The sequence below is a fragment of the Megachile rotundata genome, chromosome 15, assembly GCF_050947335.1.
Source record: "Megachile rotundata isolate GNS110a chromosome 15, iyMegRotu1, whole genome shotgun sequence".
In the NCBI taxonomy this organism is placed as follows: Eukaryota; Metazoa; Arthropoda; class Insecta; order Hymenoptera; family Megachilidae; genus Megachile; species Megachile rotundata.
The window spans coordinates 12026214-12051342 of NC_134997.1; the positions used below are offsets into that span (position 1 = coordinate 12026214).

The window sequence follows — 25129 nt, forward strand, 5'->3', positions numbered from 1 at the left end:
ATGGCTGCAATTAGTTTATTGAATCCAAAAGCTGAATTTGCCAGAGCTGCCCAGGCGTTAGCTATCAATATATCAGCTGCGAAAGGAATTCAAGATGTGATGAAGACAAATCTTGGTCCCAAAGGGACCATGAAAATGTACGTTCAATCATTTTCACGTGCTAAATTTTTTGAGGATTAATTTTGTTTTTTGAATAATATAAAATGAAATGAAATACACAGAACTATATAAAACGTTTTGCGTTATATATTTTCTGTTAGAGGAAATTAGATCACGTGTAAGATGTTGCTATTACTTTATTATCCTTATTAGGATATGATTGATACTTCGAGAAGTACCGGTAGCACGATGTGGAGAGGGAATTAATTTCATTGACTATTCAGTTTGATTTTTAAATTCAAAATTACATTTAATAGATCAGATATAGCATGCATAAATACGTATATTTATATTTTATATATATATAATTGCTAATCGTTTTATTATTTATTTTAAAGGTTAGTGTCTGGAGCAGGTGACATTAAAATCACAAAAGATGGAAACGTATTACTTCATGAAATGCAAATACAGCACCCAACAGCTTCTTTGATTGCTAGAGCATCCACTGCTCAAGATGACATTACTGGGGATGGTACAACTAGTACTATATTAGTCATTGGAGAATTTTTAAAACAAGCAGATATTTATATATCAGAAGGCCTTCACCCTAGAATGCTTACAGAAGGTTTTGATCTAGCTAGGGCCAAAACATTAGAAGTATTAGATTCAATGAAAATTCCACTTGATCCAGAGAAAGGGTTATTAGATGTTGCAAAAACCTCATTGAGAACTAAAATACATCCTACCATAGCTGATAAATTGGCTGAAATTTGTGTAGAGGCAGTTTTAGCTATCAGGCAAAAAGATCAAGAAATTGATTTGCATATGGTTGAACTGATGGAAATGCAACATAGAACTGCAGCAGACACTTCTTTGGTTCGTGGTATTGTAACAGATCATGGATCCAGACATCCAGACATGCCTAAAAGAGTAGAGAATGCTTATATATTAACTTGTAATGTTAGTTTGGAGTATGAAAAGAGTGAGGTAATTAAATTGAATTACAAACAATGCAAATATATTATTTTCTTATGTAAAATAAAACTATTTAATTATACAGGTAAATAGTGGTTTCTTCTATAAAACTGCAGAAGAGCGTGAAAAACTTGTAGCAGCTGAACGTGAATTTATTGATAATAGAGTAAAGAAAATAATTGAACTGAAAAAGAAATTGTGTGATGGAACAAATAAATCATTTGTTGTTGTAAATCAAAAAGGCATTGATCCCCAATCTTTAGACATGCTTGCCAAAGAAAACATTTTAGCTTTACGTAGAGCAAAACGCAGGAATATGGAACGTTTAGCATTAGCCTGTGGTGGAATGGCTATGAATTCAGTTGATGATTTGAAAGAAGAACATTTGGGATGGGCTGGTCTTGTATATGAACATGTATTGGTAAATATTTTGCAAATCATTTAAGTATCTAAATTATTTGCATATAAAATAATAAATATAAATATTATGCAATTACAGGGAGAAACAAAATACACATTTATAGAAGAATGCAAGAAACCAAATTCAGTCACGATTTTGTTAAAGGTAAGCTTTTGAATTAATGTGTTATTTTATAATCTCTAATATAAAAACTTATTTTAGGGGCCAAATAAATACACCTTGGAACAATTAAAAGACGCTGTAAGAGATGGCTTGAGAGCTATCAAGAATGCTATTGATGATGGTGCTGTAGTTCCTGGTGCTGGTGCTTTTGAAGTAGCTGCTAATCAAGCACTCCATCAATACAAAGAAAAAGTTAAAGGAAAACAGCGCCTTGGTGTACAAGCTTATGCAGAAGCTTTACTAATAATTCCAAAAATTCTTGGTAAGTAAGATACTCTAAATTGTTGTACCTTTGAAATTGTTATTCACGTCAGTATTATTTTTTATTTAGCTGTAAACAGTGGATTTGATGCGCAAGATACGATTGTAAAGTTATTAGAAGAAGCATCTTCATTGGGTGAACCTGTTGGGCTGGATATTTCAACGGGTGAAGCGTTAAAACCCGCAGATGCTGGAATTTTTGATAATTATAATGTAAAAAAGCAGATTATCAATTCGTCGTAAGTATTTATGAGGATTCAACCAGATATCGAGAATAAAATCTAAGTTGCACCGAGTTAAAATATGTTTGTATTTTTTTATTTCAGCACGATCATCGCAAGCAACCTACTTTTGGTTGATGAAATAATGAGAGCAGGAATGTCATCTTTGAAGGGTTAAATCATGAATGATAATTCCTTTAATTTTAAAAGTATTCAAAAAAAAAGAAGATTCTTTAACTTAACTTAAATAATTACATTTGTATGATTTCTTGAATGTTTTGCTTACTTTCTACATTTTTATAAAGCTTTCACTTAATAAAAAATACATGCACACAATAACAAATAAAATGCTACTTTTGAATTAAAAAGAAAAAGAAAATACAAGATGTTTGTTGTTCATTAATTTCCCATTCATGATTAATTAATAATTTAAATAAACTAAAATAATCGTTTGTACAGATGTCTCCTTTGATGAAATCAACGTAAAAAGAAGTTTGAAGTTTGATGTATCGTGTTATAAAAATTCAACTAGAAATGATAACCACTTTTATTATAAAAATCAAAAATATTTATGTGAAATTTTTATATTACACGATATTTACAATCATTTATAAACTAGATTATTACTTCACAGGACACTCAGTCTTTTCATACAATTCGTTCATCTACTATGTTAATTTCGATGTTAAACGGATCAATTTAAACATACACATAAGAATTGAAAAGAATACAACAAAGTATTAATTTTACACACGCGTACACTATTTCGGGGTAATATGTATTGTGTATAATATAATACGCAAAATTTATTTTCACTGATGCTCATAACTAAACGGTGATACTTGTACTCGTGTATTATTATTTTTAAAACTTAGTATTATCGATTCGGAATAAAACAACGCAATAATATCATTAATGTTAACAATAGTTAACATTTACAAGAACTGGATAATGCACATACACATTGTATGTATCTATACATCATCCTTAACAATTGATTATTGATAATTATATACGTCTTCAATTTTGTTAGACGTTTTGAAAGATTTCGTGTTAAAATTTGAAAACCAATGATCAATAAAATAAAAGTGCTGTATCATCAAACATTATATAGTAAAAAATAAATACCCCTAATATTTCTTTTCTCAAAACACATAGCTGATGAATATTGATATACTCAAGATAATTATGCTATAATACTGCATTTTGATTTTAAAAAATGTTTTCTCTCAGCATATAGCGTTGCATGGTAGGTTATCTGTTTTAACAATCTTAATCAAAATTCTTTATACGCTGGCAACATTTCATATACAACATTGACATTGTTGTATAACATACGATGTATAACCTTTAATAATAATGTACAATTATACATAAATCAGTGATACACTGTTAAAATATCAACGTGAAAACAAGAACTGTCCACTTTTTTATCCAATTAAAATAACTCCAATTTTCCAGTAAGTCAATACGTAAAAGGACAATGCAATTTTATGACAATTATAAATTACTTCTCTTTTGTATTTAAAAATTTCTAAATATACACTAGAAGAATATAGGCACAATGTACGATCATTGAACAATCAATTATGATGCCTTTTCTTATATGTACGCCTTGCATTACAATACAAAAAGAAACAATGAATTTTATAAAAATTCATTAATACGTCTTCTACATATAATGTTACAGAAAAGCACATAATACCACATATGCTTTGGTTAATGTGAACCATTATATCAGTGATTGTGTACAATAAATATTTATACATCATAATGTCAAATTAAATCCTAAGTGTAAATTATTTGCTTTCAACAGTAAATAACGTTTTCCTTCGCATCTCCAAAAACTATTTCAACTTTTTAATGGTTGCCATATTTTTGATATCATACTTAACATCTTGTAGTATTATTTTTGGGTTGATGTTGATTAACTGTGCCAGAGTAGTACAATTCACTTTCATCCGATGGCCTCCAACTACCATGTACGTATTTAACTTTGCTAAATTAACAGGTATTCTAGGAAGGCCATAATATGAAAATCCTTTACATTGTACCGACTGTTGCTGATCGTTCATTTTATTATTAAAAAGATATCTCGAATGTGGATTAGTCGATTTTCGAGCGACTGCCTTTATCTTGTACGATATAAGATTGGGTCGAATAGAATTTTTAGTCGTAGACTTTCTAGCCACCGCATGACTCTTCGCTGGTTCGATCGAAACTTCAACCTGATCTTGTGAACTCGATTTCTGCCATTTAACTTTAGCCATAATACTTTCCAACTGTGCCTCATAATTCTGTATACTTTCTATCTTTAATTCCATGTCTGGATGTTCCTCAGCATTATGCGAAGACACTTGAGAAGCAGAACTGAAGGTTTTATCACAATATTTACATTTCAGAAGATTGATATGCTTGGATACATGGCTTTTCATCACGTTTATAAACGTTGTCGTGAATGAGCACTCAGGACACGTGTATCCCTTAAGCATCCTAGTCCTATCTTGTTTTTTAAAGTTCAACGGCAAATGCGAATGGAACATACTGTGATGTGTTTTTATCTTAACTTCAGAATCGCACAGTTCGTTACACCACTGACAAATCCAACCGTCCTTCGTTCCCGACGCTTCTATTATTTGTACATCATCGTGCGATTGTTGCAAATACAGTTCATATGGAGTTTCCGTTTCCGTTTTAGAACACTGAGCTTTCACAATTGGCTTCTCTGATAACAAATGTATTTTTTTGTACCTAAATGGACAATTTGACTTCAATTTTAAACTGTCATTTTCTAATTTCGATTCACTGTGCACCAAAGTCCAGTGATTTTGAACCATATCCAAAGATCTGCTACGGAAGCTGCAATAGAAACAACAGTAGCCTATCTCATCGTCCGTTGAATCAGAAATCTGTTCCTCCTCTATGTCATCGTTATAGTCATCAGAGAAAGATTTATTATCCTCTTTAACATTTTCGGAATCTCCTAATGATTCAGAAGTCGGTATGTCCTCGGATTTGAACGGTGAAAACGGATGGTTTTGTTTCCAATGTTCCCAAAGATCTGTCTTTGTCGATGCAGCAAACGTGCAATACGAACACTTCAACGTGTTCTTTGGCGAGTGTATTCGCATGTGTGCTCTCAAACCTGTTAAATTCATCGCGGTAAAACTGCATATATTACATTTCTCCTGTGTCTCGGAATTGTTAGCCTGTTCTTGAGTCGCATCGTGATCGGGAACTTTCTCGTCACTTATTTTCCTCTTACGTTTTTTGGATCTTTTTGGAAACCCGTATTCGGTCTCGGATAGATTTTGAATCAGTTTCTCGGGACAGTTGCGGTGTTTCAGACGCATATGTTGCAGCATTAACTTTTCACACTTTGTGGTGCGATCACAGTAAGGACATTTGAATCCAAGTCGCTTTAAATGGGCGTATTGAACGTGTAAGTTATAGCCTTGCCACCGAGTGAATGTCATCTTACAGTATTTACAGACGTACGTTTTTTCTCGCTCGTCCTCTGCTCCAGCTACCATAAATATAATTAATTTTTATCATATTTTACTTTTTAGAAATTTGAAAATTACGTCAAAGGTTAGGAGTTACTTACCTTTATCGGATTCAGTTGTTTTTTCCGTTTTCTCTTTGTCGTCTCCCATATCGATGATGAGACTGTCGTTATCTTTAACATTATCATCTTGTACATTTAAATTGACTTCAACATTTTGAACTTTGCTGTCTTTTGTATTTGGAGATTTACCAGCAAGATTTGTGTTCTTTGAAGTTTTAGTTACAGTATTTTGAGTAATTTTATTGGGGGGTGATTTATTATCACTTCCAGAAGTGTTTACGACTACAGGTGTGTCTGTATTATTTGCATTTTGCTTAGATAAAAATTCTTTTATCATAAGTGTTTGTCTCTTCAATAGTGTGCCAACCTATGGGAAGAGAAATATTGACAAACACGTTTAAAAAAAATGAAAATTTGATTATTTATAAAATTACCCATTCTTCGATATCATCGTCCGGTGATAATGGCTCGTGATTAGGACGTTCTCCATTATGGTGTTTAGCAAAATGTTTAAACAACGCATTACGATTGACGGATAAATATCCACATTCTTGACAGTGCCACCTACAATATTGTTACAATGTTATATATCTAACCTAAATAAAAATTCTAGTAGACTATAAGAATATTTACCTCGCATAATTTAACTCCCTAAAAAGATGATCTCTCATATCATGTTTGTATTTGGATTTAAACTGCGTGCACAAAGTGCAAACGTACATGTTACCATCAGATTTTCCATAAGGGCCAAATCTACCAACATCCGAATCATTGGAGTCATTATCTTCAATCAATTTAGTTTTCGCTTCTTTATTTTTATCACTTGCTGCAGAAGTGTCTTTCACATTTTCTGCATCTGCCTTATCACCGAAAAGTGTCCGTTTACATTTGTCCTTCAATTGTTTCGAATCATCTAGGGAACTCGACTTTCCTGGTTTTATCTTAGCCGGCTTAACGGCTGCCAAATCTGAATCGCTCTTTCGTTTTCCTGCTTTTAACGAAGACTCCGTTGATCCTTCATCTTCCTCTTCCAAAAGAATTCCACGTATGTGTCTAATACGAGGCATGTCTCTTCTCCACAGAGGAGTAGTGTCAAACGGTTCATCTTGTCCACCTTGCTCAATGTTATCTGCACTTTTCTTATTAACACCTTTTATCCTCTGGTACATCAGAATATAGTCTACGTTCGCATCGTTAGGGTGTTTGCTATTGATATGTTGGTCGAACATAATTTTTCCACTGGTTTTAAATGAACACAAATTGCACTTGTACTGACATTTTTCATCATGCGTTACAGTAGCATGATTAACCATTTCTGCCTTGTAGACGCATTTATAGTCGCAGATATTACATTTCCAGTGATTTCCATCTGGATCAGGTGCTTGTTCTTCGACCTCTTCTTGCACAGACTGCTGATTATTCTCTGTGTTTTCCAACTCTCTGATTACCTTGACAAAGGGTCTTTTCTCAGGGTGCTTGTCAGAAAGATGTCTCTCCACAACGTGCCTGATAAATGATTTATTACTATTAGAAAGCATAGAAAATGATCTAGGAAGAATTTAAATTACTAAAAACATTTGATAAGCATACTTCATATTATCTGTTTGCAAAATTAAGATACAATAAAAATATTACAGATTAATTTTTTCTGCTTTTCAAATGTTTAGTAAATATATCAAGTTATTTGGAAATTAGTAATTTGCATGATTCATAGATCAATCAGTGCATCCTATCACTGTGTACCTATGATAATGGTGGTGATTGCAGTGAGAACATTTGTAAAGTCTTGTATCATGCATTTTCAAATGAACAGCCATTTTATCGATCGCTATGTTTAATCCTTCTTGACCTGGAGGAGGTTGCGGACAATGAGGACATCGAAAATATTGTTCTTCAGAGTGCAAAGCCTTTAAATGGCACCTTAACATCGCTTCATCGACCGTTAAATAATTACATTCAGCTACACCGCACACGTATCTATTATGAGTAAATATTATATCGTTATGTTTCTACATTTATTTTTAACACTTATCAAATTGGCAGAATAACATTCAAAACCTTTACATTGGCGTAACTAGGATTTTAGGGATTTGAAAATTTAGGAATATTACAATATTGGAAGATTAAGAGATTAGGGTCAACGTATTTAGTTATGCCAATGTACGTAGCAGAAGTCATTTACTTGCCTCTTATGTTCTGGTACAAATTTTGGAATGAATTCATCGTCGTTATCTTTAACAGGTTCCTTTGGTTTCCCTCCCATCCGGCCATTCTGATGAGAGCTACTTGCCAAATTCACCATTTTATCAAACATTCGTTCTTTCTTATCTAAACAAGGCACAGGATTAACAGGGCCGCTCTCTGGTACGCTTTCGTCTATCGCGTGCAATCGCAAATGTCTTATAATATTCGTCCGAACTTTTGTCGTGTATGGACATACGGCACATTGTACTGCACGAATGTATATGGCTTGCAGAGGTAGAGAGTCTATTTCGTCAGGACCGAAAGAAAATTTCTCCAGATCTGTAGATACCTTTTCACCTTCTTTGTCCGCAGACTTTGTACTTTTACGTTTCTTTCCCTTTCGTTCGCCACTTTGAAACTGTATAGAAATAGCAATCGTTAAAATATAATTAAATAGTAATTAGTGCTCCTTACAGTATAATTAAATAATATACACTTACAACGGGTTGTACAATAAAAAGACCATCTACAGATGGATTCTTTGGATCAGCTGGAACCAATTTACTGTAAGCATATTTATGTTTCATTTTCATGTGTGCTATCGCTTGGTAACCAACTGTGCATCTCATCTTACACAGTGAGCAACCAAATCGTTTCAACCCATGAGACTTCAAGTGCTCCAGTAGAAATCCAACTTTGATGAAACGTTTATTGCAGTGAACACAATTCAAGCATTTATTAGGACCGCGCGATGCGCATTCTTTTATATGCACCCTTAAAGTACTTGCAGTCTGTGCACCATAATCACATGATTCATAACCACATCTGTACAACTTTGTCCCTATGAAGCCAGTATCTTTGATATCTTCTAGTGTCATTGGCTTATCTGATTTTTTAACGGGGCTATTATTACTAGAATTTTTAGTAACATCGGTAGATGCGTTTACATTTTCAACGTTGCTGTCCAACTGCTCCTTCTTGTCATTTTCTTGTGGGTCTACCTTTGCTTTTTCCTCGAAGTTATCTATTTTCTTTAAATCAGATTTATCATCCTTCGTTAGAACTGTCCCTGCGTCATCAATATCTACAATTTCAATATCACTGTCTTCTGCTTTACTTTCATTTACAGTTGTGTTATTTGTAACATCGCTTGAACAACTATTAACGTTCTTGAGGAAATCGGGATTGTCAAGTAAATTGATATTCACGAACTCGTCAGTGGAGTCAAATGTTCCAGTCGAAGGTTCTAAAGGTTCGATAGCACTGTCAGAGACAATGCTAGCATCTTCGTTCTTATCTAACAAAATTTTATTTGCAGCGTCACTGTTAGAAACAGCCATTACTGACACGTCGACGTCGTCCAAGTTGCCAAATAACATTGTGCTTGCATTATCATTACAACTATCGCTTAAAGATAATTTTCCACTTTGAGAAACGTCGGAGTTGATGGAGTTATTCGAGTTGCTGCCCATTCCAAATAAATTATATATTGATTTATTCAGTATCTCGTTTTCATCTTTATTCACCATGTTTAGGTCTTTAGTCAAATTCAAAGAAGATTTAGGAGATGTCGGGGTGTTAACGATGTCTACTACAATTGGATCTTTAGTATCTTTTCCTTCGTTTTCTAAATCAATTACTTCTTCAGTAAATTTAATATTATCGTCGAACGTTCTTACCACTAGCTGATCTATTACATCTTTATTTCGTACTGGCTGAAATGTGTAATGTAAAATTACAATTACAATTCATACTATTTAGAAATCCAACTTAGAATATATTTCTTACCTGAGGAGGAAGAGATCTTTCAAGAATGTGTGGCAATCGATTGCAATGGAATATACTTAAATGATTGTGCATTTCATTAATGGTATCCGAACCGTTCAAACAATAAAGGCATTGATACTTGTAAAATCCATGCATCTTATAATGCTGAAATTTGCCATAAAAAAGTCAGTAAACCAAACATTTCAGAATTCAATCAAGTTATCAATAGAACTAACCATCATCAACTGTTCAACTTTTAGACACGTAACACGGCACACATGGCACTTAAATGTGGAGAGAACCGATGCATGCTTATTTTTTAAGTGCGCCATAAAAGACTCAGGAACATAAAAAAACTTGCTGCAATCTGTAAAAAATATTTCTATAAATTTAACTCCTTATTTCAAAGTGATACCAAAGTAATTAAGATAGCAATTATACCATGCTGGCACATATAAGGATGTATAAAGTCATGTCGATTGACCTCTTCTCTCGTTGGCAATTCCTTTAATAACTTGCCAAGTAAAATTCCATGTTTACCAGGATGAGCTGTTAACTATAAACGAAGGAATGTTATATACAAATTAAACAAAATATGTTGTGTTACAAAGTTTCTTTTCTTGTACCTGATGTACTTGCACGTAAGAAGGAACGATAGCTCGATAAAAACAAAAGCTACATTGGTAACGACAGTGAGCATGTTTGTCCTCCATATGCACTTTCATCTGATTCCAATTCTCCAGTACCATATAACAATAAGCACATTTCTGATAATCAGGTTGTGACCCCTTTTTCTTTTCAGCCTCATTAGTATGCTGAAGATAATGTTGTTGATATTGTGCCAACACATCAGTCGTAAAGCGACAATCACGTTCCATGCATTTGTATAACTGAGCTAATTTAGTCCTTTTCAACATTGCGTTATAAGCGTCTACGGATTTTAATTTAACTACGGTAGTACTTGAAACGGTGGACTCAGCCGATTTCAGTACCGTGGGTGTTCGAACTACTTTGACAATTTTATAGTTCAAATTCGGTGACTGTGGAGATCCTCCAACAGTCACAGTGCGCGTAGTAGTTGGCGTCATGACTGTGGTCTTATTTCCAGAGAGAGGGAAAGGTAACTTGTTGTTTACTGCAATGATTTTCTTTGTCTTTGGAGCAATAGGAATGAAAGTAGCACCACGATGAGCAGCTGTGACAGAAACCGGAGTCGGAGACAAACTTTTTACTGGAATTAATTTCACGGTTTCTGTTGTAGCAGGCATATTTAAAGGTTGTGTAATGGCTACTGCGTTAAGTCTCTTTAAAATAAAAGGTGAATTGGACTTTTTCAGTACAGATACACCTTGACTTTTTATTGGCGAGATTTCAACTGCTTTCCTTATATCATTTATCTGTAACAAAACAAAATAAACATCTACCTTTATGCCAGCTTAATTTATAAAAGAGATTTTTAAAAATATCTCAACTTACAATAGGATTTTCATCGTTATCAGCTCTTGGTGCAAGACTAACTACATTTTCAATTTTCAAAAATGAACACTCCTCTTCTTTCTCTGGATTTAATATACTTTCTGTAGTAACTGGAGTACTCGATTGACTTCCATCTATTACAAAAAATAATTGGTTTTTCGTTTGTCTTTTTTATATCATTACTTAAGTAACCATAATTTTTATACATACTGCTTTGTGAAGTAGACACATCTTCTTGGGTACCTGGAGACTGTGTAGGTATTGACAACATATCTCCACTCAAACGTCTCAATCTAATAAAGTTCTTAGGTTGATTGCTATCACCTTGCGTTTCTCGCGAAATTTCATGGAATTTATTTTCTAATTTTCCAACAAACTTTTTGATGCTAGCAATAGGCACCACATCTGGTGGTTTGGGAATAGAAACAATTGAAAATGCTCTTTTAGGTTCTTCAGATTGTGACTTCTCTTTGTTAGCATCAAGTGGTTTTGTAGCCTGTAGCTGAGCAGCAAGCCTCTGAATAGTTGTTAGCATTGGATCCTTGGAGGATGCACCAATGCTAGAAGTTTCTTTCAGGATCATATTTACATCTGTGGATGGTTCGCTGTCAGACTGTTCGCTGCTTGAGTCAGACTCATAAATAGGAGCTGAACTCCTGTTTTCATTATCACTGGTTTCTACATCACTTTCATCATTCTTTTTCTGACCTAATCCTGTTGAAGGATCTGTAGCTTTGGAATCAGTTTGTGCTGCTTCAGATGTGGGCTGAGAATCTTCAGTATTTGGTACACTTGTCTTCAAAACAGAATTCTCAGCCTGCACATCAGTGCAAGTTTCTTGAGGCACTGAATTTATTTCTGAATTCTCTGAGGAAGTTTCTAATATTTTGGAGGTAGGAAGCAATTCAGTGCTACTTTTTTCACACTGGATTGGTGAATTCAGAAAAGTGATAGGAGTTTTACTAGAAGATTCTGGACTTTCACTACTAACAATCTCATTATTTTCAGCTAGTAAATTAGTTTTCATTTTATCTTTCAATTTGTCTATAATGGAAAGACCTTTCTTGGATGCATCCTTCTGCAATTTGATACCAATATTCTGAATGATCTCCTGCATTTTCCTCTTCCGTTCCAATTGAATCTCCACTTCTTTCTTTTCCAACTCTGGTGGACAAACGAAAACGCTTAGATTTCCAGTTGATAAGCTTGAATCTGCATCTTCTTGAGTTGTTTTCTTCTTTTTACCATCATCAACTTCAGAGTTGTCTTCCTCCTTTTGTGATTTCATTTCTGCTTCATCCTTTTTCTTTTCTGCAGGAGCAGCTTTATCATCTTTCACTGTTTCTATCTTATTTGCAACGTCGTTTTCATCAACAGAAGATACAGGATCATTCACAGGCTCTTCCAACTTCTCCAAACTCGGTTGATGTACTTCTTCTTTTATTTTTCCAGCCGCTACGTCTATTTTACTACTAGGTTCTTCCTGAACTGTATCCAAAGACATGTTAATCATTATAATATCTACATATGGAACGTCTTTGTGCCAAAATTTGGCATGCTCCTCTACATTAAACCGTTTCAATTGAATGAAATTACACTTTGAACACAAGTAACCATAAATCCCATTCTTCTCAGGTATATCATCTTCAGTTATTGCTTCAGCGAACGTGTCCTTAAATCGTCGACACACCTTGTAGTAATGAGTTCTCATAGAAGACTTGGCTACTGCCTGATAAGGACAACTGTTGCAGCGAAATCTGTACTCTCCAGTGTGAGTAGTGCAGTGCTCATAAAATGCTTCCATAGCAACCTTTGCAGCACCTTCAGTTAAAAAAGAACAAATCCTGCAACGAAATTTGTAAATTTCTTCAGTCAAAGGTTTTGAGGACTTTGCCTCCATATTAGTATCTTTAGCTTCTTGAATGGCTACCCGAGCATCTGATGTTTGCAATCTAGAGATCAGAATTTCTTTCCCAGGATGACTCAACTTGTAATGATGAACTATATTCTTCCCAGTGAAAAAACAAAGCAAACATTTGTACCGTTCTTTCCCTGACCACGCATAATATATCAACTTATTCACATCTAAATCTAGAAGTGACCTATCCAACTCTTTAGCTTTCTCTTTCACATCTTTCTTTTCTGGTTCCTTCACATTGGTAGGTTTGAGAGCTTTCTTTTTCTCTGTTAAGTCCACTGATACAGGAGGCTGTTCCACTTTTTGATCTTTCACATCATCATCAGAAATCTGACTGGTATTCTCAAGCTTCTCAGAGTTACCCTGAGTATCATTCAACGAACTGACCTCACTAACCTTGTCTTCTGATGGTGAAGAAGCATCTGCTTTTATTGAACCTAACTCACTACTACTATTGAGATCAGTGTCAGCTTTGTTAGAAGCTGCAGGCGTCCTCTTCCTCTTTTTCTTCGACAAAATCCCCATCCGCCAATTGCATTTCTTTTTCTTCTTCTTCGCATAAACCTTCTTGGTAATCATATCAGGCGACAATCCAGCTGGCAAGTCATCAAGGTCTACGTCGCTTCCTTTGCTTGCCACGGATGTATCCTTATCCGTATCGCTCTTTGAAGGTACTAGCCCCACCAGAATATTACTCAGCAACTCCTCATTAGCGTTAGATTCTATCTGCGCTGCATCGTTCGCTTTCTTTCCTGAAGCCACACTGCTAGACATGGAAATATCAGAAACAATACTTTCCTCGTCACTAAACTGATCATCCACCTTGCTTTCAGTAACTGATTCATTTCCCTTCTTCTTTGCGGCCTTCTTAGACGCACTCTGATTAGATTTTTTCTTCTCAGTTGTCTCTGGCGTTTCCGACTCTACTTGTTTATCAGGATGAAGGGAGATGTCTACAGCTGCAGCTAACTCTGAAACATCTATGCCAAAACTCTCATCAGACGAGCTGTCGAACATTACTTTAGAGTTATCCAGCTTGGATATATCTGTTTTTTCGACGACCACGCGTGGTTCTTTAATCGTTTCCTTGTTAACAATTCGTTTACTTCTTCGCAACATGTCGGAGTCGTCGCTACGCGAGTCCTGGTTGGACAACATGTTCACATTTTGAATAAGTTCCGTTCTAAAAGCAAGTGGCTGATCCTCCTCGCTGTCCGAGCTCGGATACTGTTTGATACACTGTCGAGTGACTCTCTTCGTGTCTTTCTTAGATTTGCTCTTTGACTTATTTAATTCCTCCGACGTACGAGACTTCTTCTTTTGCTTGGACGCATCCAATGCTTCCTCAGTATCTGACTCTGCGTCCGGTTTACTTGACTCATCTTTCTTTGTGGTTGGCGTACTTGGACTGGAAGTGGATGGAACAGAGTTAGGCTGAGTTTGCTCTTTCTGCGTTCGACAGAGTCGATGACCGGTTGCAGCCACAACGCCATCGCAAATGAACATCTCCCTTATATCCTCCTGTAACATTTCCAGAGAATTTCTCCTCTTTGCTTTCGCTTTGGGTGTTTTGGGTCTATCTTTGTCCTCCAACGATTCATCTTTAACGGAGTCCTTAGTATCTAGTGTATCGTCCACTTTTTCTGCGCTTACCGTGTTCTCTTTGGTTTCGTCTTTCACTTGAACCTCATCTTTAACTACCGCCTGTTCCACGATTTCGCTTTTAGGCTGAACATCAGAGGATTCGGTAGATATTTTCTCAGGCTTTTTATCCACTTCCTCTTTCTGATCATCAACACTCTCATTCTCTTTACTCTTCGCCTTCAAGATATCCAATCTTTCAGCAAGGGACTCTTCGTCCGAGCTATCCGAAACGATCACTCGTCGTTTCTTCTTCGTCAACACCTTTTTCGTGTCAGGAGCATCGTCCTTGTCGGAACTACTACTCTCCGATTCGGACTCGATAATTTTTTTAATCTTCTTCAGCTTCTTCGCCTGCAGTACTTCTCCCAGTTTCTGCATGAACTTCGCTTGCTCCACGAACTTCTTTCCCTCGCCAAATTCGAAGGACTTTCTGATCAAAGCCTCGATCCATTCTTGCGTCACTTCATCCTTCGATTTCGGCCCCTCCGATTCCGCGTCCTCCTTCTTTTTCTCTGCGCTCTCAGCAGTTTTCGGACACGTTGTACTAATGGAATCTGACTCTGCGATATTTGAATCGCTCTTATCTTCCACGGTCGCAGAAGACTCCTCCTTTGGATCCTCCTTCTTGTCACTGATATCGCTACTGTCGTTCCAGTTCTCCGATTGTATGTTTCCATCGCTGCTGCTGCTCACTTCCGCCGTAGCGTCATCCTTATCCCTCTTGATCGCTTTGCTTTCTTTATCGCACTCGCTCTTCGCCTCTTCAGAAACATGACTCGACGTCGGCGACTCCAGCGACTCGTTACGTTTAATTTTCGGGATTTTGAAGTTCTGCAAACAGTAACCTTGCGCGGACTTCGCTTTCGTGTCGATAACTCCGTACAGGGTCTCCAAGGGCGACTGCATTTTCTCTTTACTCGATTTGTCCTGTTTTCCAGAATTCTCTGCATCCGTTCGCCTGTGGCCCTCGACCGGTTTCGGAGGGGACTTCAATTTCTCCTTCGATTTCCGGAACGAGGATGTCGGGAACACCGGCGCAGTCGGACGTTTCCGCGAGTTCCTTTCGTTAAAAGTACTGTCCTTATTCTTGGCTGGTGGGAAGTGTTTGTCCTTCGCCAATCGAGGGTCCCTCACCGAAGTAACATTGTCCCTCGGCTGGTTGGGGCTCTGGTTCATTGTATTGTGCTCCGCACGAACCCTTGGGTCGCGGTCGGATATATTTCTAGCGTCCCTACCGAAACGGTTACTATTATCCCACTCGTTGTGATTGTCCCTGGCCCACTCAGGCCTACGAGAATCGCGGTTAAAATTGTTCCTCGGTTCCGCTCTACTCCTATCGTTATAATAGTTGCGACCTCTGCCACCACCCCGGTCTCTGTCCCTGTTCCAGGGACACGGCGTACTGGGCCTCGGAAACGGTCCTGTAGGACCGTCCGTTGGGCCTATCACGTTACAAGGAACTTCGTTTTCCTGTCTATAGGGCACTTCGTTCGGTCGATTAGCTGGGGAGTCCCAGGACTGCCTCGGATGGCCTCTGTCGAAAGACGGGTCGTACGGTCTGTTTTCACCAGGGAAATTTCTATACTGCGGGCCAACGGGGAACCTCGTGGGTGATATTAAAGGCTGTATGTTTGGCACATTAGGTACGTCGACGGGGGGCAGATCTTCGGGTCGTGGAATGTGGTTCATATCCTGAGGACGAGTAGTCGGACTCATCAGTGGCCTAATTCCTGTGTTCATGTTGGAAGGAAACTGATTAGGCCTGAGTTGACCTTCGTTCATTTGGTGAGGATCTATGTGAATCGCGGCGCTGCCTGCGCCCACGTTCCACATCTCTTGATGCATTCCCATTGGGTGCTGGTACGACTGCGCGGGAGAGTTTGGCATACCGCTGAAGTTTGAGGTCTGGGGCCACTGGTTGTTGCAGAACTCGTTCGTGTTCACGGGAGGGTGCATGGGAGGCCAGTGGCCGGGGTTCGGTACTTGTCTGTTGAAGTACTCGGGACCTTCTGTCCTGAACTCCGTCTCTATCCTAGGCGGCACCATTTCGGGGCCAACGTTTCCCTGACGCCTTTGGTATAACAGACTGTTATCCGACTTGGCGGTGTTCGCGGGGTGTAATGGATTAGGTATATCGTCGTCGATCAGTCGACGAGGATGTCGTTCGTAATTGTCCGCGAAACGGGGCTCGACTTTAGATCCAGGCGACGAAGGCCGGTTTCTACTATCTAAGGATCCTGTGTTATGTCCTAAACTAACTGGCGATGGTCCCTTGATTTCGTTCAACTTTAAAGTCTCGCCTTTCGCCGGGACACCGGTGGATAGACATTTTCTACTAGTCAGTTTGACTATATGTTTATCGATCTCCTCCCAACGCCTCTCGCTCTCGCTATCGATATCCTCCTGCGATAACAGGAAAGGTTTCGACTGCTTTGAGTCCTTGTTTAAGGCATTTAATTCTGACTTGTCCTTTTTCAATTTGACCGCGTCTCCCTTTTTCTCTAACTTGTTATCGTCTTCCTCGTTCAACAACTCCGCCAAGTCTTCCATGGACAACGGAGGCTCCGTGGAAACCGGAGGCGGGGAGAGCAACAACGGTACCGAAGGCTTAGAAGGTCTTGCCTCCTTCAACCTTGGAGACGTGTTCTTACCGTGCTTCGAATACAAAATCTCCGAGTCTGGAGACTTGAGTCTAGTATCCGACACGCTCATCGGTGACTCTGGCCTCGACTCCGACTCCAAATTCCCTCCTGCTAACCTGGTCTTCTCCAGTATGGACGACAACCTTCTGGAACCACCCAAAGAAGGAACCGGTATCGTTGGTATGTGCCGAGTAGAATGCATCGATATCGGTACATGGGGTCTCCCGTCGCTACTCCCTAATTTCATCCCTGAAGCTACATCGTGGCCGGAAGTAACGATACCCTGCCAATTTTTAGTTCTCCCGATCTGACTTTCGTTCCCTTCGAGCATGTCCCATTCGACGAACGAAACGTCGTCCACATTTTTGCTCGAACGCTGGGAACTGGGGGAGAGGCTGAGATCGTTACTGGTCCGTTCGGTTGGTATGATAATCGGCGCTTTAGTTGGCAATGTCTCTATCGGGTCAGGGGAGGCAGGTTTGTCGAACTCCACCTTGCGCTCGGTGGGTATTATTATCGGCTCTACTTGAGAACCCGAGTCGGGGCTAACTGGGGGACTTGGGCTAGCAGGTGTCTCGTGGATCTCCTTGTCTTCCATTGTCTCCTCCACAGGCTGAGACTTTCCTTCCATTGCACTGAAAGGTGTTGAGGCGACATTTTACATGGGATATTTCTGAACTGTTTAACTGTATTAAGTCGCACTTTTCAAATTTCGGAGAACTAATCAAAGGTGCCCTGGATATAGGTCTATACATGTTAAGATAAATGTTATTGTTTAAAAGCAAAGGCACTTGCTTTTTGATAGTAACTTAACTGGGTCTAATACTTTTTAACTGATATCTTATCTGATTTAATCTTAAACATACTGTTATATAAGTCTTCTGAAGTAGGTAATAAGTCCAGAATTATTTTAAGCTAATGGACTTAATACCATACACAGTTCATAATCGCAGGGCTAAAGAGCTTCTACCATGTAGATAGTCTTTTTTCAAAATGAACTCAACGTGGAACTTTTTTTATAGGAATGCTGTTCAAGCAGAGTTTCTTTGCTTATGAGCTCTTGAACAGTATTGCTTTACAAAGTTGACTTATTTTAAAAATACAATGATGTATACAATAATTTTTTAAACGGATTCAGACGGGTGTACAGTAGTTCTTAAAAAAAAAAATCCGATCCACAAATACTCACGTTGAGGTCTGCGCTGAGTTCGCTTCATTTTTCTTATTCGGAAAATGTAATCCAGGTGTATTTCCCTGAAACTCGTGTCAGATTAGAATAATTAAAATTAAACAAAAAATACATGCACTACGAAAGCCTGAAAATATACAAAAATAAATAGAATGAAGAATAAGGAGAAAGGCTACTACGTCCATTTCAGAAAAAAAGAGAGGTAATTGTAACAGAAAATTTCATTTAACTACTGTGCTACAAACATTCACTTATTCTGAAATTATTTCAAAGAACATTAAGGTGCAAGTGTATTATACAAATGTATTGTGTAATTCCTTAGAAATAAAAGGTAAATGTAACAGCAATTTAAACCACCCCATAATATAAGGATGCAAGATATCTACAAAATAAAATATGAAGTAAATAATGCAATCTTTGCTCTATAAAAGCATGGTGGTGCCTCGTGAAACGATATAAAAGAGTTGGTACAAGTAGGATAAATGTTTAAATAATTTTCTTAATGAAATTTTATTATTTAAACACTCTCTCGTTTATATGTTTCGTTCACAGTGCGATCTAATGTGATACACCAAGAACATTTTAGTTCACTGAATTTATAAATTTAATATCTTGTTTATAAATTTATTATTTATAAAAAAAATTCAGTGAACTATAAATGTACAACGTAGAGCGTAAATCAGCATATGTAACTACCTTTTCTACTTTGTTGTGCAACTTCTGGAGTACATCTTCGCATCGCTGCAACGTCTCGATCTTCAGCCTATTTTACCGATAATATCGTGATTAAAAGTTCTTGCAACCTTTTGTACTGTATTTTTCTAATTATAAGCACTTCTTTGCGATAACATTTTCGGAAAAACTTGACAAAAATATGTTCTCTATTGAAAGTTTGAAAATTTAAGAATTCGACAAATTTTTGGCGCGAAAAAATTTTGAATTGTTATCGTCAAGCGGCGCGATAAAAAGTGTAGGATTGTTTGCATATCAATTTCGAAACGTACTTTCTCTTACTGTTCGACAGAATCCCGTGAAGGCTTTGCATTTTTTGCAGTTGTACTTCCCGCGATTTGTCCTTAACGTTTTTTAATCGTTCTATCATCGCTTCCAAAAACGGAATGTACTTTTGCATCTCAGCGAATTTCTTGTCGTACTCGTCCATCTTGTTCGTTGTATATCAAATACCTGGACCGGCAAAAGAAAATCTTTATATTTTCACGTTTCTCAATAAAAATATTTATAATTTACTGGACGGTCTTATTTCAGATTAAATAATAAAATAGTGTAGGGTACATGGAAATTGCCATTTTGTTTATGTTATAAAGCGATACAATAAAAATTTAACATCTAATATTTATTGTGCCGTGCATAGATAACACCCGTAGAATTTTATCGAAGTCGATAAGATACTTATCTAGCTAAAACAAAAAACAAGTCTTATGCGCCTGTCGAATAATTATCTCTAAGACCTTAAAAAAACACCAGTGACTCGAAACCCTTTAGGGAGTCTCTGGTTATTAAAACTTCTAACCGAAACAAAACAGATCCAGATATCACAAGTGTCGCAACATTCATATTTGTCACGATTCAATTTTTATTTCGTCCGTCATCTGTCACGGCATAAATTCAACACGAGTATTATAACAAAGTATTACATTCAATGTTTTAAAAGTAAACCGCCATCTTTTTTCCGTTCAATATTTCCATTTGTAATTTACCAATTCATAAACTCATTAAGATTCGTAAATTCATACGAGCAATCAATAACAGGAATAATAAATAGCACGGTTATATGCGAATATATAACGAGTATGGCAATTTATGTATATAGCCATTTTATTCTTATACATTACATACAATCGCACTGATTTTCCATTCATAATTCTATTAATAATTTCTGGGAGAAATATTAAATGGGTTTGGATATACCTTTGACAACGTTATAATACACGATGAAAGAGAATTAATTTGTATCACATCGATGCTTCATGGGCTTCACAGTTGCTGAACTCCTCTTGAAGTGTTCACAACTTCACTTGCGATCACTTTTTAAACTAAGAATCGCTGCAAACGCGCCTCTATTTTTCATTAATAAAAAAACATCTCTCAAAATATGACCGCGTGATCCAGACAGAAAATTGACGATTAATTAAAACGAACGTCAGTTATTAACTTTATAATGTTTCCACGTGTACAAACTGTAATGCGTATGCGCAGTGAACATCATCGATGAACTTACACGATCGAGTTACATTATTCAACCGAAAGAACCTTTTCTTTTATAACAATGTTCTTTTAAAGACACGATTCTCGGTAATAACGATAACATTCGAGCAATCGAAGGTTATTTAGCACTCTAATATACACTAACCGAGAAATAAGTCTAAGGTAAAAATCACAGGCGACAACACAGCCAACAAGTAAACATGTCCGCGATCTTTTAAGTCCACAGTTTCTCACTAAATTCGAGGTACGCAACGATATGAATGTACCGCACGTTGCAAGGATTCACAGTGAAATATCCAATTAACTCTCCTTGAACACGTGGTTCTTGCACCATTAAACTTGTTCAGTGCCCGTACATTCCGGATCCTATAAACGTGTTTCGCTAATTCCTGAACGCATTACTTGCGAACGGTTCAGTAGAATGGACAAGAAACGTCCTCAAAAGACATTTCTCTTGTCACATTTTACTGCGTGAACAACCGTACGTGGTTTCATGATTCCTAGGGAAAGGAAGTAGATGGCGCCACAAGCGTGATGCTCAAAATCATCGGCAGATAGCAGCACGTAATAAACATGGCGGCCGAATAATATTGCACAAAAATATCCGACGTAATTTTCGCTTTTGCATTTCGATAATCATGAATTTGTGAGTCGTATTATCTTTCAGAATGGAAAGATGCTCACATGATTAGGAAGCTAGTAACTTTTGTATGGTATATATCGGCTCTCTGTATCGGTAACTTAACATAACGTACACTGACAGAAATGACTTCCAGATGCACTGAATCATGATCCTAATTTTAACTATAATATTTAATTCTAATAAAATAATAGGATTGTTACTGTATGTTAATGTATCTGCAGTATTTGAATAAAGAAGTAATTACGTGATTAAGTGACCGAATATTATATGATCCTTAAGTTTCCGGTTTAGTTTGAGTTTACCGGAAATGAAGAATTACAGAATGTAGACGTCAAATATGTAATGATATATGTATGCAATAAGAATCAATTATGTCATTACATAATAAATGTAGAGACAGAATCTTAATTATTATATCATAAATAATGGCAAACATAAATAAAATTATAATGTATTAAAAGGACATGTCAAATTTTCAAAAACTGCTTTTATAATTTAACAAAATCCAAAGAAAAATTATATGTATAATTGCTACGCGCGTAAGAAGTAAAACTCATGTGTTATAATTTAAAATTTAAGATTTATTAACTTGAGAATTTTGTTTTTTTTAGAAATTTTGGGATTTAGAAATTTAAGAATTCATTTTCAATTTGCGCAACGCTCGAGTCTGACGATCAGCCATCACATCTCCATAGCAATTTCATTTTGATAAATCTATATGATTCTATAAAATATCACGTAATTCACATGAGATACTATTTAAAGTCCATATAGCATTTACATACTCAACAATGGACTATAATTTGCAAACAGCAATGTCCTTTCTCTTTTCTATTACTTCTCTATCTACGTACTTTACGTCTCCATATTTATTTTCCTCTCTCCTTCGTATTTCGTCGATATTGACTACGTGACAAACAATGCTCCGCTTCGGAGCGCAGTAAACGCTGTTTCATATCATTTTACTATATAGTTATTTTTTACTTTGCAACAATTATAATTTACAAAACTTAAAAATTCAAAATTAATGAACTTTTCGCACTAAAAAGTTTTATACCTTGTATAAAACATTTATTTTATCCACCCATTAATGATCATCGAGTAGCGGTCAAAAACGTGTAACGTCTATTATAACGAAAATAATAGATATATCACCGATTTCTTACCAAAGAACAGATTCTTTGTCTGCGACGGCACATCTGATAAAACATTACACAGCAGAATATAGCCGTAAGCATTGATCCCCTGTTGCCGTTCGCGTTCGATCCTGCGTTCCGTGACTTAAAACACAGTGGCCGGACAACGAAACTGCGATATGCCGTGTTTTCGTTGTCAATGCATGGCTACGAGTTCGCACTGCGTAGAAATCGCTCGACTTTCTCACAATGTCGCAGTTACGTCGGAACTGACACTTTTCTTTTTTTTTCTAAGTTTTGCAGCGCGCTCTATAATTCTGCATCACCGGCTACAGAACTAGACCCGTCGCAATGAGTATTTGAGCATCAAAAATACCGATTCTGCATTTTTCAGCACGGAACGTCACTTCCTACTACGCACGCACGACACAAGGTTTCAGTTCGTAACTGTTCAGCATCCTGTAAAGGTGTATCCAGATCAACTGGCGGAATCGTGTATACGGATAATTTGAAACGATGACACTCTCCTGACAGACGCCGTTTCGACAAATTTTGGTAGATTACGAAGTTCCTATATGTCCTTACTGTTGGTTTTCGCAGGCACACTGTGAGTCTACATGTTGGGATTAATTCGCTAGCACCGCACGTGTACACTGGCGAGCATGATAGATTTCCCTAGGGAAAATGGTGACATAGGGAAAAGAGGCCCCACCACTAGTTGGTTTTTGGTTGGTCCATTTTGAAATTTGTTAATGTCCGAAATGTGTATTTTAGAAATTTGGAGAGTTAAAAAGTAAAAATTTGCTAATCGGAAAATTTATTTACAAATTTTTAAATTCGGGTATTTTTAAATTTGATAATTTGGAAACTTAGAAATTTATATATTTCCTAAAGTCGAAGTTAAGTAATAAAAAACTCTTCGTCTTACAATTATTCTTATCCAAAAGAAGTCTACATTGTCAGTTTGATTTTTGTATCTTGATGCACTTGGAAGTCCTATAATCAAAACTTCGGATAGACACTAGTTTGGTCCACAATAATTCATTATGGTGGTGAATCGTTATTACTTTTCAACTATATTTGCACATTGTAAAGATGGATAGTTATATGATAGGATACGATGCGATACGTAAAATTACTTTCCTAGGTTCACAACTCAATCATACGAAAGAGAATCACTCTTGAATAGATCACGATATTTCCGATATAATACTTAAGAACAGATTACTTCTCTTAACAGGTACACCTTCTGTAAATACAATCGTACTACATATGAAATAACGAACGAAATGGCAACCCTGAAGGGCGTATGTTATTAATGGCTGCCATCAATGGCGCTAGGCTAAATAATTTCACGTGGATATCCCAATACACCTTCCACCATATGCTGCTTACCTGTTATTTTGTTGGTGCAACTATAAGATCACATTAAATAATATTTTTCTTATTAATTATTTATGCAGATGGAATAAATGATTGTTTTAATCGAGTAACAAATCAACTTTTATCGTCATGTCGATTCGATCTTGAATGAGTCCCAACACGAAAATATAAATACAAATTGTATTACAATGAGCTTTCTACATTGTAAGAGCCAATAAATAGAAGAATGTTGCACAAGAATACATATCATGAATCACTAATGAATGTTATGTAAATAATAAAATGAAGAAAAGTAAAAATGTACATACACAATATTTATTATAACAATATTGTTCCTAACGTAGGATTCGTGGAGTCAGGAATGCAGATGGTATTGTAATTCCAACAAAATTTAGGATCTGGTAATTATTGTAGTAATTCTTGTAGTTAGATTAATTATAACCAATATTTAACACTTTAAATATACTCGAAATCATTAGCTGATTCGAGTTTCATGTGTTTAAATACTGATTTACGTGAACGACAATATTACATTTTAAAATACGAGGAGTCCACCTTTCTTCAACTTACGCAGATCCGCCATTTGCAACTTCTGTTCTACACTTCTGTTCGGGAACTTGCGTAAACGAAAAACGAGTCTAAGCGGAAACACCCGAAGTACTGATCCATAAATATATACATATACTATACACTGTATACTATATATAGGATGCAAAACTAGAGTTTGAAAATATTGACAATAAAATTATTTTATAATTTTGAAAACTTCAGGCAATTATATTATCAATATTTTAGGATTTTTACAATCAATATATATATCGTCAACAAAATATTGTCAACAGATATTGACCTTGAAATATTGATAATATACATATGTATTATATTGATCAACTGAAGTATTCATTGTACAACACTAAACAAGAATAAAATGTAGTTTGATAACAAAATGTAATGAAGGTTTAAAATCAATTTGTAATAATTATGAAAATAGCAAAGACTAGCAAATATTTTTCTTAAGAGTCTAAAATAAAGATATCAATGGACTTATATTGTCGTTCGTCTTACTATTGAACAATCATAAAAATAAGATTTAAATAAATTAAATTGAACATATAGAAATTATATCACAATTTAACAAAGGTTCAAATTAATATTTTATAATGCGCAAGAAATATTGGTTTGTGATTATTACTATATTAACTTTAATTCGTTTC

The 25129-nt window shown here is 36.3% G+C and overlaps 2 protein-coding genes and 1 long non-coding RNA gene across 7 annotated transcripts; 2 read left to right on the forward strand and 1 right to left on the reverse strand.

The window, feature by feature from the left end:
• On the forward strand, nucleotides 1–2523 carry CCT6 (chaperonin containing TCP1 subunit 6). Its single transcript, XM_003703477.3, has 7 exons — nucleotides 1–137; nucleotides 498–1086; nucleotides 1160–1495; nucleotides 1574–1639; nucleotides 1697–1919; nucleotides 1989–2157; nucleotides 2245–2523. Exons 1-7 carry the CDS (start codon nucleotides 1–3, stop codon nucleotides 2315–2317), a joined length of 1593 nt encoding a protein of 530 aa, XP_003703525.1. The 3' UTR covers nucleotides 2318–2523.
• LOC100877621 (uncharacterized) lies at nucleotides 2221–24352 on the reverse strand. 5 transcript variants are annotated; one of them, XM_076540655.1, is made up of 18 exons: nucleotides 22563–23335; nucleotides 20457–21119; nucleotides 19532–19712; nucleotides 19224–19290; nucleotides 18528–18598; nucleotides 11345–17973; nucleotides 11135–11268; nucleotides 10285–11055; nucleotides 10100–10214; nucleotides 9895–10025; nucleotides 9680–9823; nucleotides 8392–9606; nucleotides 7894–8309; nucleotides 7451–7684; nucleotides 6341–7213; nucleotides 6142–6271; nucleotides 5747–6074; nucleotides 2221–5665 (listed from the first exon to the last, which is right to left on the reverse strand). In XM_076540655.1, the coding sequence occupies exons 3-18, from the start codon at nucleotides 19687–19689 to the stop codon at nucleotides 3987–3989; spliced, it is 13095 nt and encodes a 4364-aa protein (XP_076396770.1). In that variant the 5' UTR covers nucleotides 19690–19712; nucleotides 20457–21119; nucleotides 22563–23335; the 3' UTR covers nucleotides 2221–3986. The 5 variants fall into 5 exon arrangements, with proteins under 5 accessions (XP_076396770.1, XP_012141393.2, XP_076396771.1 ...); XM_012286003.2 differs by lacking the exons at nucleotides 20457–21119; nucleotides 22563–23335 and adding an exon at nucleotides 24224–24352; XM_076540656.1 differs by lacking the exons at nucleotides 20457–21119; nucleotides 22563–23335 and adding an exon at nucleotides 23461–24266.
• Nucleotides 24045–24962, forward strand: LOC143265947 (uncharacterized). Its single transcript, XR_013040721.1, has 2 exons — nucleotides 24045–24185; nucleotides 24260–24962. It is a non-coding gene; the product is annotated as an uncharacterized LOC143265947 (long non-coding RNA).
• The last annotated feature ends 167 nt before the right edge of the window (nucleotides 24963–25129 follow it).

Coding starts and splice junctions, on each gene's coding strand:
- LOC100877621 (XM_012286003.2), bottom strand. CDS start 19,689: ATGGACGAGTACGACAAGAAATTCGCTGAGATGCAAAAGTACATTCCG. Junction 10,026..10,099: donor TCCTTATATGTGCCAGCATG/GTATAATTGCTA, acceptor TATTTTTTACAG/ATTGCAGCAAGTTTTTTTAT. Junction 8,310..8,391: donor TTTTTATTGTACAACCCGTT/GTAAGTGTATAT, acceptor ATTTCTATACAG/TTTCAAAGTGGCGAACGAAA.
- CCT6 (XM_003703477.3), top strand. CDS start 1: ATGGCTGCAATTAGTTTATTGAATCCAAAAGCTGAATTTGCCAGAGCT. Junction 1,496..1,573: donor TTGTATATGAACATGTATTG/GTAAATATTTTG, acceptor ATGCAATTACAG/GGAGAAACAAAATACACATT. Junction 1,640..1,696: donor CAGTCACGATTTTGTTAAAG/GTAAGCTTTTGA, acceptor AACTTATTTTAG/GGGCCAAATAAATACACCTT.